The 14,356-nt window shown below is 41.8% G+C and overlaps 1 protein-coding gene across 1 annotated transcript in view; it reads left to right on the top strand.

The window, feature by feature from the left end:
• The window catches only part of LOC103215736 (cyclin-Y-like protein 2), a 41,504-nt gene that overhangs the window by 17,784 nt on the left and 9,364 nt on the right, over positions 1 to 14,356 (top strand). Inside the window, exons 5-8 of the mRNA XM_007962395.3 lie at positions 2,507 to 2,542; positions 4,380 to 4,431; positions 6,198 to 6,317; positions 11,061 to 11,227. Of these exons, the coding sequence (XP_007960586.2) occupies positions 2,507 to 2,542; positions 4,380 to 4,431; positions 6,198 to 6,317; positions 11,061 to 11,227 (375 nt within the window). The remainder of the gene's footprint in view (positions 1 to 2,506; positions 2,543 to 4,379; positions 4,432 to 6,197; positions 6,318 to 11,060; positions 11,228 to 14,356) is intronic.

Consider the following 14,356-nt stretch of genomic DNA (forward strand, 5'->3'; position numbering starts at 1 on the left):
GCCTGGCTAACATGGTAAAACCTCGTCTCTACTAAAAGTACAAAAATTAGCTGGGCGTGATGTCAGGCACCTGTAATTCCAGCTACTTGGGAGGCTGAGGCAGGAGAATCGCTTGAACCCAGGAGGCAGAGGTTGCAGTGAGCCAAGATCGTACCATTGCACTCCAGCCTGGGCAACAACAGTGAAACTCCGTTTCTAAAATCAATAATAACAACAAAGAGGCAAGTTTACACTCATAATAATGTCATTTCCCTCTCTCCTTTATCACAGTAATAGAGATGAAGTTATGTTTCAGGGGAAACTGGATTCAAACCCTGTATCAAGTCCTGAGCTTTGGGACCTATTGAGTAATCACTAAAGGTCTGTATTCAGCCAAGCCTCTAAATCCTTGAGCAACAACAACAACGACAACAACAACAAAAAGAAGTTACTGTGGCTCGTGTCCCTGATTTCTTTTGAATTCAAAAGTTTTGATGTGTTAGCATGTAATTTAAAAGTAGTTTTAAACATTAATCTTGCTCAAACAAATCACATGCTTTTTTCCTCGTTACTCTAATTTTTACAAGTCTGCTTCTGAAAGTAAAGTAAGTTTTAATTTCCCATCAACAAGTCTGAGAAATTATCATTTGGTATATTCATTATTAGTGAAATAAAGGTTTATTGAGCAAATTAATAGGGCAAATTGGCTTCAAGAAAAGATTTTGAAAAATGTTTATTACGAGTTAGTAGTGCACTGTTATCAATGGGGTAGATGGAACTCATTGGGATCACTTTTGCAAGGTTTTTTTGTTTTTTCAAAATACATATCTGCAAACATTTGTATCTTCCCACCTCAACCTTCTCTATCTCTAGGCACTGAGAAGCCCTTTAGGAAAATAAGAATGGATGTGAGGCATCTTCATGTGAAGAAAAGCATCCCAAAAGATTCTGATTTTCACTCCAACTCAATCATTCCAAACTTTGCTGCACTTTGAAATCACCAGAGAAATGTTTAACAACCCTGATGCCCAAAGTCCAACCCAATGCTAATTAATTAAATTAAAAAGTCTAATGTTGAAAATGAGGCAGTAAAGCTCCTCAGTTGATTTTAATGTGCAGCAAAGTTTGAGAGACACTGCTTAATTTGAGTTTAGGACGAGAAACTCCCCCTATTTGGTGGGACCTTGGGCAAGTCAGCTTTAAGGTTTGTTTCCCTGATCTGTAAAATGAGTATTGGATTAAATGTCACGTAAGGTCATTGGTTCTTTCCAGTATGTAACTTCAAATTCTGTGATTTTAAAATTATTTTAGAGATGAAAACTACTTAAAGCACTATAAACGTATCCATCTTAAATGCTAATGTTACAGGCTTTTTAAAAGGGGTAATATTGTATAGACCTATTATTAAAATTGAAATTTGCCTTCCCTCAGTTATTTTGAGCCTCATTCTAGATGCTCAGGGCAAATGGAAGCATGTAACGTATGTAAGAGAACCTCTTGTTTTGTGATATGCAGCATCTGTGAGTAACTTAGGAATACAGTTACATATATCTGAAGAGTTGTATCTGTTCATAAATATTTCAGTTAAAATACTTGAAGGTACCTGCCATTCATATTACACTGTGTCCTGTTACACTGCCTTGTCAGCATGGCTTATTTTAGGATCACTGCACCTATCATTGATTTCCTGTGTGCTTATGTTTACTAATATATTTTTAAATAATTATGCAAAAGTGATTTCAAATAATTTTATTTGTTATAAAGCACTTTCATTATGTATTTTTAGGGAAATAATTAAAAATGGGTGGTAGGAGATAGCGAACTAAACTAAAATGCAGGGCTTAACATCTTAAAAAAGAAAACACTGCTACTAAATGGCTTAAACATATGGGCGCATAGATGTAAACTGCATGAGGCTGTGTGCGGTGGCTCATGCCTGTAATCCCAGCACTTTGGGAGTTCCGAGGCAGGTGAATCACTTGAGGCCAGGAGTTTGAGACCAACCTGGCCATCAATGGCAAGACCCTGTCCCTACTAAAAATAGAAAAATTAGCTGGGCGTAGTGGCACAAACCTGTAGTTCTAGCTACTTGGGAGGCTGCGGCATGAGAATCGCTTTTACCTGGGAGGTGGAAGTTTTAGTAAGCCAAGATCGCGCCACTACACTCCAGTCTGGGTGACAGAGTGAGACTCTGGGTCAAAAAATAAATAAATGCATAAAGTAAATTGCATAGGATGAAAGGTTTTGTGGGTAGGAGCATATAACAGGGAAATATGTTATTACTTATATATTATAATCATCAACAGAAACGTCTTCTAAAAGCATACTGCCTTGCATTTTGATTCTCATATTTTTGCTAAAAGCCTAGAAATAAAAATAAGAAAGTGCCCTTATGGTACTGTTCTGAAATATAAGATTTGAATTTCAGAGCTGCTAGGAGAGTTTCCTCTGCCCCCTTTTAAAAAATGTCTTCAAGCCTAACAAATGGTAACATTTATTGTTGTGAATATTTTTTTTCCTTCTGCAGTGTGACCTTGGCGATATATTATCATATCAAGCAAAGGTGAGCTTTTTTAAAACCTGTCTTGTTATTCTGGCTAATTACTTTGTATGGTATCAAGCTCAGTGTTAGATCACAGCTCTAGACATCATAAGCTGTATTGTGCCTACTAAAATATCTAAGCAAATTATTTGTGTTTTCTTTGGTCCTTGAGACTTTTAAAATTCTTAAATGATAGAGTATCCCAATGAGTATGATTTTATATTGATTACATTGATATTTACTGTGACAGAAATATAAAATTGAGATTTTTTTCAAAATCTATTTTTAGTTTAGATTTCACAGCCTTAACACTATCGACATTGTGAGCTAGATAATGCTTTATCATGAGGACTGTCCTGTGCATTGCAGAAAGTTTAGCAGCATTGATGGCCTATACCAACTAGATGTGACTCAGATTGTGACAATAGAAAATACTCCTTGAGAACAATATTGTTAACATAAATTTTTAAAGGAAAAGATAACTTTTTTATGGTAAAATGTGTGTTGTGTATTTGTATTATTGAAAATCTGTAGTGTTGAGCTTAATAGGAGACAGCTGGATTCTCTAGCGCTTTCTTTGCAATTTGCTTTAAAGAAACAATAAGATGACCTAGCCTTATGCAAATACATAGTTGGTAAAAGGTGCATTTTTAAAGCTTTAAGACAGTTGTGGGTATTCTTTAATACTAAATCAAAACTTCACAAGTGCTAGTTCCTTAAATTAGTTACAGTGGCATTTTACATATTCACAAATGTATTCTCAATACTCACCCATCATTCTTGCACAATAAATGGTTTTTCCCCACATACTTGCATTTATAATATGCATTAGTTATTTGGAAAATATTGGTTTATGTTTTATTGTGTCAAAAATCACTTTTTAAATTTAACCACCAATCTTATTTTAAAATGTCTTTAAGTACTGAGAAGCTGTCAAGCTTACAGTAGAAGGAACAAGTTTTTTAAAGTCCTCAGGAAAGCTTAAATTTTATCATTGGAAACAAATACTTATTTTCCTTGTGACATGAGTGACACATTTCCTTGTGAATGAGTGATAGCTTCACTTCATTTATTTTTGAGAATGATAGTTGTAGCTGTTTTTTAGACTGAGTTTCACTCTGTCACTTGGCTGGAGTCCATTGGCATAATCTCAGCTCAAGCAATCCTCTCACTTCAGGCTTCTGAGTAGCAGGGACCATAGACGTGTGTCAGCATGCCTGGATAATTTTTTTTGTACTTTTGGTAGAGACAGGGTTTTGTCATGTTGCCCAGGCTGGTCTCGAACTCCTAAAGGAGCTCAAGTGATCTGCCGGTTTGGCCTCCCAAAGTGCTGGGATTCTACAGGCGTGAGCCACTGCACTGGTTGGCTGTATTTTTAAATGAAATTGATGTTTCTCTTTAGTTCCCTGTAGTATATTCTCATGATGTATTTGTTATTTTCAGTAGTTTAAATGAAAGGAAGCTAGCAAATCTGAATCACATTTACTTTCATTAAAGTTCTAAAGAGATTATTACCCACCACTACTGCTTTGTAAAACGTTCTTGTGTTTCAGTGTGTGGTTAGAGGAGTGAAAATGTGTTTGGTTTATTGTCATTGCCTGTTAGGAAGGGTCAATACTTACAGGCAGTTCTGACTGGTTATGGTATAAAAGACTTCACAGTACAGGACAGGCTGTGCTGAGGAAGAAGAGGTCAGGAAACCCTCTGCAAGTCAGTATCAAGGAGAATTTGTAAAAACCGTTTGCTTGGGTGAAGTAAACACCAAAGCACATAGGCACATAGAAGACATTATTTACTAAACAGATATTATACTAAGATATTAACAGTTTTTGAAGTAATACACATTCTTATTTTATAGAGATGCAGATAGATCTTTGGGCATATTTGATGAACGGTTACACCCACTTACAGTAAGTGTCACTTTTGTTTTTTGTTTTTTGTTTTTTGTTTTTGAGATGGAGTTTCGCTCTTGTTGCCCAGGCTGGAATGCAATGGTGCCATCTTGCCTCACTGGAACCTCGCCTCCCACGTTCAAGTGATCCTCCTGCCTCAGCCTCCCACATAGCTGGGATTACAGGTGCTGCCACCATGTCCAGCTGATTTTGTATTTTTAGTAGAGATGGGGTTCACCGTGTTAGCCAGGCTGGTTTTGAATTCCTGACCTTGGCCTCCCAAAGTGGTGGAATTTCAGGCATGAGCCACTGCACCCGGCCCAGTAAGTGTCACTTTTATTGAGTTTATATTTTCCTTTATTTTTCTTTTTTTGAGACAGAGTCTCGCTCTGTTGTCCAGGCTGGAGTGCAGTGACATGATCTCAGTTCACTGCAAGCTCTGCCTCCTGGGTTCACACCGTTCTCCTGCCTCAGCCTCCTGAGTAGCTGGGACTACAGGCGCCCGCTACCACGCCCAGCTAATTTTTTGTGTTTTTAGTAGAGATGGGGTTTCACCATGTTAGCCAGGATGGTCTTCATTTCCTGACCTCGGGATCCTCCCACCTCAGCCTCACAAAATACTGGGATTATAGGCGTGAGCCACCACGCCCGGCCTGAGTTTGTATTTTCATCACAGATTTGTATCTGTTTCATGCCCTCAGTCAAAGGCATCTTTTTTTAAGTCTTGCTCCCCATTTCATGTGGCATCTAGTCATCTTATTTTGAAAGTATTGTAAAAAGAACATGCTGGAATAAGAACTGATCTGCAGGTATGTTTAATTAGTGAGCTATTGTGAGTAAATATACTATCCAAATAACAGAAAACCTATCTTTTTAAAAGATAATTGTCAATAGTATCAAGCAATATAAGTATATGTAAATACTTTTAACACAGAAGCATGATTTTTATGAAGAGGGTTAAAAATAATTTAAGTTCGCTGGGTGCAGTGACTCACACCTTTGTAATTGCAGCACTTTGGGAGGCCGAGGCGGGAGGATCACCGGGGGTCAGGAGTTTGAGACCAGCCTGACCAATATGATGAAACCCTGTCTCTACTAAAAATACAAAAATTGGCCAGGCATGGTGGCACGTGCCTGTAATCCCAGCTACTCGGGAGGCTGAGATAGAAGAATCGCTTGAACCCAGGAGGTGGAGGTTGCAGTGAGCCAAGATCACACCATTGCACTCCAGCCTGGGCAACAAAGGCAAAAATCCATCTCAAAAAAACAAAGCAAACAAACAAACAAACAAACAAAAAAAAGAAGAATTTAAGTTTATATCAACTTACATGGTGTAAAAATTTAAAAATGTACTTCCTCAGGTACATAGTAGCTATATGTGGCTAGTGACTATTGTATTTATCAGCACATGCTTAGAGCCTCATGGTTACAGAAAACTATATTATTTTCAAAGTTTATTGCAGGGAAGAATGACATACGGTCAGTAAGACATTAAAGCCTATTAGTAGCTTGCATTTGGATGGAGTTATGTGGGGGAAAGGATAAAAAAGAACATAAACTTTTCTGAGCTTAAACTCATATTATTTTTAAGTGAATGTTGATGAGTATTAAATCATTATGGTATTTCAGGATCCCACCGTTCATTTTGTAAACACTAAAAGACATCTCACCAATCAAAATTATCGTAAGTGACACATGGGCACAAATGTGAACACTGCTGTCTTAAGAGCACCTCAGGTTTTTTTCTTCAGTGGATACTTACATTGCATCTTTTCTTCTTTCAGCGAGAAGAGGTTTTGGAGGAATATTTTAAGTATGATCCTGAACACAAATTTATTTTCAGATTTGTTCGTACTCTGTTTAAAGCCAAAAGGCTAACAGCTGAATTTGCAATCGTCAGTTTGGTAAGATATTTTCTATTTATAAAGCAGCTTTAGAAATTCTTCTTGTAAACAGGGTGGTATGGTCCTGTTTTTTAATAACAGTAAGTTTCTGAAATTATCTCAGAATTTTAAGATAAACTTATGAAAGCAAATATATACATTTCAGTTGAATCATCATTATGGCTTAAAATGTCACAATTGCTTTTCTCATCACAGAACAATTGCTATTAAAGGCAACAGAAGGGATTTCTGATTTCTCCCCCAGCACTTCAGTAAACACAGTGCATACACATCCAGGGCATGTGGAGGGCTTGGAATGGGGAGCAATAACAAAACCATCTGGCCGATGGGCAGGAAGGGATGCTGGTGTAGCTCTAAGCTGAGTCCCAGGCTGTATCCCCAGGCAATTCTGATACATGTTGTCAGTGACAGCTGCTGCCTTCAATTCTTTGTTCCTTGGATGATATGTGTTAATTTATCCCTACTGATGACCTGTGCATGCTCAGGAAGTTGCCCAGGAATGTGGTTCCAGTCGGTCTACCAAACCATAGCTGTGTCATTACATTTACATTATCCCTATAGAATTCCTTTTGTAAAACTATAATTTTAAATAATAAATTATGTTCAATTTATTAAAAATAGTCTTACTCCTTCCCACAACAAACCTGTATAAGAAAGTCAACTTCATGGCAAGGAATGAAAAAATACTTAGGTTAATACTTCTTTAGCAACCAGTTAGACTCTAGGGGAGAAGGCACCTACTGTGCACTTGAATCAAAGCCCTGAAAGGGCACTGGACCAGATACAGGCCTTCTCGAGGAGCTGCAGGTCGTTTGGAACTCTTAGCACATGCTAGAGGGAAGCAGGATGGTGCTTCCAGCTCTAGAGAGATAGGTGATGCAGGAGGGAAAGCTGGATTGGAAAAGGGAGAGTTTTGTACGTGGGCTAAGCTTGATGTGCCTTTGAGAGAGCACAGTAGCAGAGTCTAGTCATCATTTGGGTATACAGGACTAGAGCATGAATCTGACGAGCTACAGAATGAAGAGCAACAGCAGCTGTTTATCGAGAAAGTGTGTAGAATGAAATTGGACAAGCTGAGCATGGTGGTTTCATGCCTTTAGTTCTAGCTACTTGGGAGGCTGAGGTGGGGGAATTACTTGAGCCCAGCAGTTAAGTCCAGCCTGGGCCAGATGATGAGACCCTGTATCTCATTTTATTTATTTATTTATTTATTTATTTATTTATTTATTTTTATTTTTTTTTGAGATGCAGTCTTGCTCTGTCCCCCAGGCTGTAGTGCAGTGGCATGATCTCGGCTCACTGCAAGCTCTGCCTCCTGGGTTCACGCCATTCTCCTGCCTCAGCCTCCCGAGTAGCTGGGACTACAGGCACCCACCACCGCACCTGGCTAATTTTTTGTATTTTTAGTAGAGACTGGGTTTCACCATGGTCTCAATCTCCTGACCTTGTGATCTGCCCACCTCGGCCTCCCAAAGTGCTGGGATTACAGGTGTGAGTCACCGCGCCCAGCCTATTTATTTATGTATTTATGTATTTATTTATTTATTTACTTACTTATTGAGATGGAGTCTTGCTTTGTCGCCTAGGCTGGAGTGCAGTGGTGCGATCTCGGCTCACTGCAAGCTCCGCCTCCCAGGTTGACGCCATTTTCCTGCCTCAGTCTCCCAAGTAGCTGGGATTACACGCGCCCGCCACAGCGCCCGCCTAATTTTTTGTGTTTTTAGTAGACACGGTTTCACTGTTTTAGCCAGGATGATCTCGATCTCCTAACCTCGTGATCTACCCGCCTAAGCCTTCCAAAGTGCTGGGATTACAGGTGTGAGCCACCGTGCCCGGCCGAGACCCCGTATCTTAAGAAAACAAAAAGTGAGGCCAGGTACAGTATCTCATGCCTGTAATGCCAGCACTTTGGGTGGCCACGTTGAGAGGATTGCTCAAGTGTAGGAGTTCAAGAGCAGACTGGGCAATAAAGTGAGGCGCATTTCTACAAAAAAAACTTAAGAAATTAGCTGGACGTGATGGCACATGCCTGTGGCACCAGACACATGGCAGGCTGAGGCAGGAAGATCACTTGAGCCCAGGAGGTGGAGGCTGCACTCTAGCCTGGGCAACTGAGTGACATCCTGTCTCAAAAACAGATAAAGTGAACAGAAAATAGGTCGGTAAAGACTATTATCATTTGAGGGACAAGCACCCAGAGGAGTGGCTACCAGAGTGGGAAGAGGAAAAGCAGAAGAGGATAAAAGGAGAAAGAGTTCAAGATAGGAGAAACTGTGGTCACAGTGCTGAATGCTGCCAAGCAGTGACTTGATTCGTGAACTCTCACTGGATGCTGACTCTGTGCCACTCTTCTAAGTGCTGGGGTAGAGGAAAGGACAGGTGGAACACAGTTCTTGCTTTTATGAGCTTATGTTCTAGGAAGATGGAACTTAAGTATTTTCTCAGGTAGTATGAAACAGCAGGAAGAGGAAGCAGGATAAAGGGTTACAGAGTAATTGGGGACTATTTTAGATAGAATGATAAGGAAGAGCCTCTCTAGAGAGCTGACATTTGAACAGTGACCTGACTGAAGGAACAACGAGTAAGAGTGCTGCCATTGCAGGCAGCAGGATGACTGCCAAGACAGACAGAAATGTGTTTCACATGTGTTTGAGGAACAAATGGCAAGGAGACCAGCACGGTCAGAGTGAAGAATGAGGGAAACAGTGGAGATGAGGCCCCACAGGCAGTACCATAGCTCACAGTGCCCTTTGGCTTATAGGCCGTAGGAAGAAGTTAAGGTTTTAGTCCAGTTTGATGGGAAGCTCGTGGTAGATCTTGAACAGAGGAGTGCCATGCTCTAAATGAAGATGTTCTACTGGCTGCTTTGGGGACAGTAAGCCATAGTTGGGAGGCAGAGTGGAAGCAGCGAAGAGGGTTAAGAAGCAACTAGGGTAATACAGGTGAGCAGTGACAGACTGTGGGTCACCATCAAACCATGCAGACTACCAGTGAAGGTAGACATAAGAGGCATTGCACACAGATTGGAGTAGGGGAACAGAAATGCAGGTATTTGGCCCCAACACCTAGGCAAATGGCAATGGATGCAGACCTTTATTTTGTCAGCATGAAGGCACAAGAGACAAATGCCTGTTGGCAAGAGGAGCCTTGGAAGAGTCATGTCAGCAGGGACAGGCAGTGTAGCTGAAGGAGAGATGGAAGATGAGGAGCTGGTATGAGGGGATGGTGCTGTGAGCACCAGTGAGAGGACACAGTTGGAGAGGAGTGGGGAGTGAGATGGGGACAAAGGAAACACAATTTGGAGGAAATCTCTGGTAGAGAGGAAGAAATTCTTCAGAAAGAGGTGATTGTGGGAACAGTGTGCTGCAAAAGTGAGATGGGATCAACTGCACTGAGGGAAGAGTTGGCATCAGTGGGAATAAAGAATTCTCAAACTCACCCAGAAGGGCACGTGGCATGGATGAGTGTCAGCAGGTCAGCAGCTTAGCAGGAAAGGGGACAGGAAGTAGAGGGCTTGCTATGTTGTTTCAGAGGTCCTTGATTCCTACGCAGTTGGACCCTGGGAGGGAGGTTCATTCTTGAAATATTTCAGAGCGTAGAGTTTGGGAGAAATGGAGCAGAATCTGTAAAATGTCATGTTCAATAACCATTTATTTTTGAAAACATACTTGTGTTTGGCAGTGTTCAGATCAGTATCAGATCTGGCAGTGTTCTGCATCTGATACCCTTCAGACAAGGAATAAACTTGCTTATTTATATAAAGTTTTGTCTTTCTGTTTTGATGTAAAGAGTTCAAGTAGCTCACAGACATACAGCTCTGCAGAGCACCCTCTGAGGTAATAACATGTCACAGCTCACCTTTAATCTTTACTCAGGTGTTCACTTTGCCCAATTCTTTGTAGGACAGATGTTTGATAGATGTAAAGCAATTCATGGAATTGTCTCGCCAACTGCCTGGCAGGTTTAGAGGAATGCCAGGGATACAGAGACTGGTGGCTGTTTCCACCTTAAAACCCACAGAATTGTCTAAGCTGCAGGTGATGTAAGACAGAATAAATTTTTATGAAGTGAACATGAAGATGTGAAAAATAGGGGCTGTGAGAAGGACCATCCTTTATACACATGTATTTCTTATCAAGTGAGCAACTGAATATGGGGAATGGTATACAACCCCACAGACCTGTGCCTGCCATGTTGCTCTGTACAGCAGCTACTGGGAGGCTGTCTTGACCAGCAGTTTTTTAAGCTAGTGCCACAGAAGGGTGAGTTTTTGTGAAAAGGAAGTTAATATTTGCTCACTATCACATCGGTTTTACATATTCAAGCTTGACGTACTTGTAAAATTCCCATCTACCTACTAGCTTCGTGTGAGACATTACATGTGGTAGGCACTTAAGGATTTATTGAATGACTTTAATCCACACTGGGCCTGTATGTGTGCTGTCTTTTATGAGTGTGAAGGTGACAACACTTCCTATCTTCATGATACCCTTGGCTGAGATGTACAGTCATTCTTGTGACCAAAATTGGGCTGTGAATTTCCATGGGCAGAGTAGGTAGCAGAAGTATCTGACCTACGATTGTGATGTGTCCCCTTGTTCGGCCTGATCGAGCAAATCTCTGTAGAACGTAAGCATAAGCACTTACTTTCTGGTCAAAACCAGAAGATATCTGTCATTCGTAAGAGTTCTTATCACAGCACTTAAACTGAGCTAAATCAAAGGCCAGTGCTCTGTTTTGCAGATTTACATAGAAAGACTTGTAAGTTATGCTGATATCGACATTTGTCCAACTAACTGGAAGAGGATTGTCTTGGGAGCCATTCTTCTTGCCTCCAAGGTTTGGAGTGATATGGCTGTGTGGAATGAGGACTACTGTAAGCTCTTTGAGAACATTACAGTTGAAGAAATGTGAGTTTGTACGGTTTTTGTGAACTTTCTAACCATTTTTCAGTACTTTGTGTGCTCCCATAAACTTAAACACTTTAAGAAATATTTTTAAAGGTTACATTGTGCAGATAAGGAAAATGGGTGTAAACACTACATACTTTTTCCATCCAGCTTTAGAACAACGGTTCATATTTTTCATTGTTTGCTGGTAGGTCTTGGTAAATTGATGTCTTAATAATCTCATAAGTTGAAAAGTATTTTTCTGGTGAATATTTTTGACATTATCTTACCAGTGTACTAGCAGAACATAATAATACAGTGAATATCTTTATGACTTTTTCAAAGCTGTGTGCAAGTTTCAGTCTCTTTGTAATGAGCACAGGTCTAGGACCTCTGGACTGTGAAAAATGTGTAGTTTCACCCCGAGTTACACATTGTGAATTTGCTTTTTGCTGGTGTTGCCCCTGCTTTTATCGGAAGTTCTGTTTTATAGAAACCTTGAGATACAGAATAGCCGCAGATCCCTGTGCCCTTGTCCCATCCCCAATCCCCAAGGAGTGTTGCATGTGTTTAGAAATTGGGCTGTTGAGTTAGAAGTTCCAGTGTTCCCCCTCAGGCAGTCTGCGAAACATTGCTGGAGCATTATCCAGTGCTCACCACACTCAAGAGGTTCCCAGGGCACTCATACAACCACACCAGCACTTTGGGGGCCCCGTGTTACCTGTGAGAGTGCAAGAAATCTTGCTGAGTCATGGGGCTGCTCACAGATAGCACCAACATGATACTGAAACAGGAGCTTCCTGGGGTCTTTCTTCCAGTCTGGCCTCGTGACTGCTGTAAAGGGAAGGGCCTTGGAGCTGGTATGCAGAGAGAGCCAGGGAGGCATTTCCAGCAGAGGCTCTCACAGTGTCCACTAGACAGCGAGAATGGCTTTGTGGGTGACACTTAGGGAAATCTGAAGGAACACCTCTTGATGACATTGAGCAGCATATGAAGATCAAGATCATGACAAACAGTGGTAAGAGGTTTGGGGTTGTTGTTTTTATTTTTAATTTTTATTTCTTTACATTTGCCTGTTACTGCAGTTAAGACTGTCTTTCAGAATGTATGCAGTCCCAGAGGTGGAGCCTAATGACTGAATAGCAGTCTCTGCCAATTGTGCTCCCTGCAGGAATAGTAAATTTATCAACTATCTAAATAAAAAAAAAAAGCATCTGCATAGGAACTAAAAATCAGGTAAGCAATTACAGTACCTGGTTTTAACTTCATATCACTGAAAGAAGCACTGAATAGTGTAGAAAAAACAGTCTTGAATTGCTGATGCCACCCCTTCCCCATGTCCCAGCAGTGGACCTGTGGTGAGGAGAGGGGCTACATCCTTGGGGGAGGGAGAGCACAGCAACTGTGGGACTTTGCACTAAATTCAGTGCTGCCTTGTTGTAGCAGAAAGCAAAACAAGACTGCACTCATCCACTGCCCACCCACACAGGAAATATTTAGACTAGCCCTAGCCAGAGAGGAATTGTTCATCCCAGTGGGTGGAACTTGAGTTGCGAAAGGTTACTGGCTACTGTGGGATAAAATACTCTGGAGTCCTTAATAAACCTGGAAGTCTGTCTAGGCCACAAGGACTGCTGTGCTGCGCTTGGAGACGGTGTATTTAGGAGAATGTGACCTACAGAGACGGCAGCTGGGGCAGCTAGGGAGTGCTTGCCCACCCCTCCTCCAGTCCTAGACAGTGCAGCTCACAGCTCTGACAGAGACCTCTTTCTTCCACTTGAGGGGAGGAAAGAGGACTTTGTCTTGCAACTTGGATACTAGCTCAGCCACGGCAGGAGAGGTCAGAGTCATGAGACCCCCATTTCAGGTCCCAGCTTCGGGATAACATCTCTAGACAAACCTTGGGCCAGAAGGGAACTTGCCGCCTTAAAGGGACTCAGTAATGGCAGGATTCATCACTTTCTGATGAAAGAGCCCTTGGGCCCTGAAGAATCACCAGTGGTGAACAGGTAGTACATGCCATGGGCCTCGAGTGAGCCTCAGAGATGTGCTGGCTGCAGGTGTGACCTAGCACATTCCCAGCTGTGGTGGCTATGAGGAGAGACTCCCTGTATTTGAGAAAAGCTGAGGGAAGAGTTAAGAGGATTTTTCTTGAGCTTAGATACCAGCTCAGCTACAGTGGAGAAGAGCACCAAGTGGACTGTTGGAGGCCCTGATTCAGACCTTGGTTCTTGGATGGCATCTCTGGACCTACCCTGGGCCAGAGGGGAGTCCGTTGCCCTGAAGAGTTCCAGGCCAGGCAGCATTCACCACAAGCTGACTGAGAGCACTTGGGCATTGAGTGAGCATCAGTGATGACCTGACAGTAATCCCCATGGGACTGTGATGATGGTGTATGTGGAGACACCTGGGCTGTCTGGGCAAAGGGGAGGGAAGAGTGGGAATGGATTTGCCTGCTAGATTTAGTGCCAGCCTAGCCATGGTAGAGCAGAACACCAGGTAGATGTCTAAAGTTTATGACTCCAGCCCTGGCTCCCAGACAGCACCTCTGAACCCATCCAGGGACCAGGGGAACTTACTGCACTTAAAGGAAGGACAGAAGACTGGCTGGCTTTACTACCTGCTAATTGTAGAGCCCCAGGGACTTGAGTGGCAGCAGGTACTTGTTATAGTAGGCCTTGGCCCGCCACAGTGCTGTACCAGCTTCAGATCTAGTGCTGTCCTGGTGGTGGTGGCCACAGGGGTGCTTGTATTGCTCCTCTCTGAGCCCCAGGCAGCCTAGCACAGAGAGAGAGACTTCATTTGTGGGAAAGTGAGGGAAGAAGTGAGTCCCTGTCTGCTAATCCAGAGAATTCCTTCAGGTCTGGTCTCCGACCACCAATGTGGTACCTCTACAAGTCTGCAAAACACAATGACATTCTTCACAGAAATAGAAATAAAAAATGAATTCTAAAATTTATATGTAACTACAAAAGACTCAGAGTATCCAAAGCTATCCTGAGCAAAAAACAAACGAAACTGGAGGAATCACAGTATCTGATTTCAAATTATACTCTATAGCTATAGTAATCAGAACAGCATGGCATTGGCATAAAAACAGACACATAAACCAATGGAACAGAATAGAAAACCCAGAAACCAATTTATACA

This window comes from Chlorocebus sabaeus, chromosome 9, assembly GCF_047675955.1.
Source record: "Chlorocebus sabaeus isolate Y175 chromosome 9, mChlSab1.0.hap1, whole genome shotgun sequence".
NCBI classification, from domain to species: domain Eukaryota; kingdom Metazoa; phylum Chordata; class Mammalia; order Primates; family Cercopithecidae; genus Chlorocebus; species Chlorocebus sabaeus.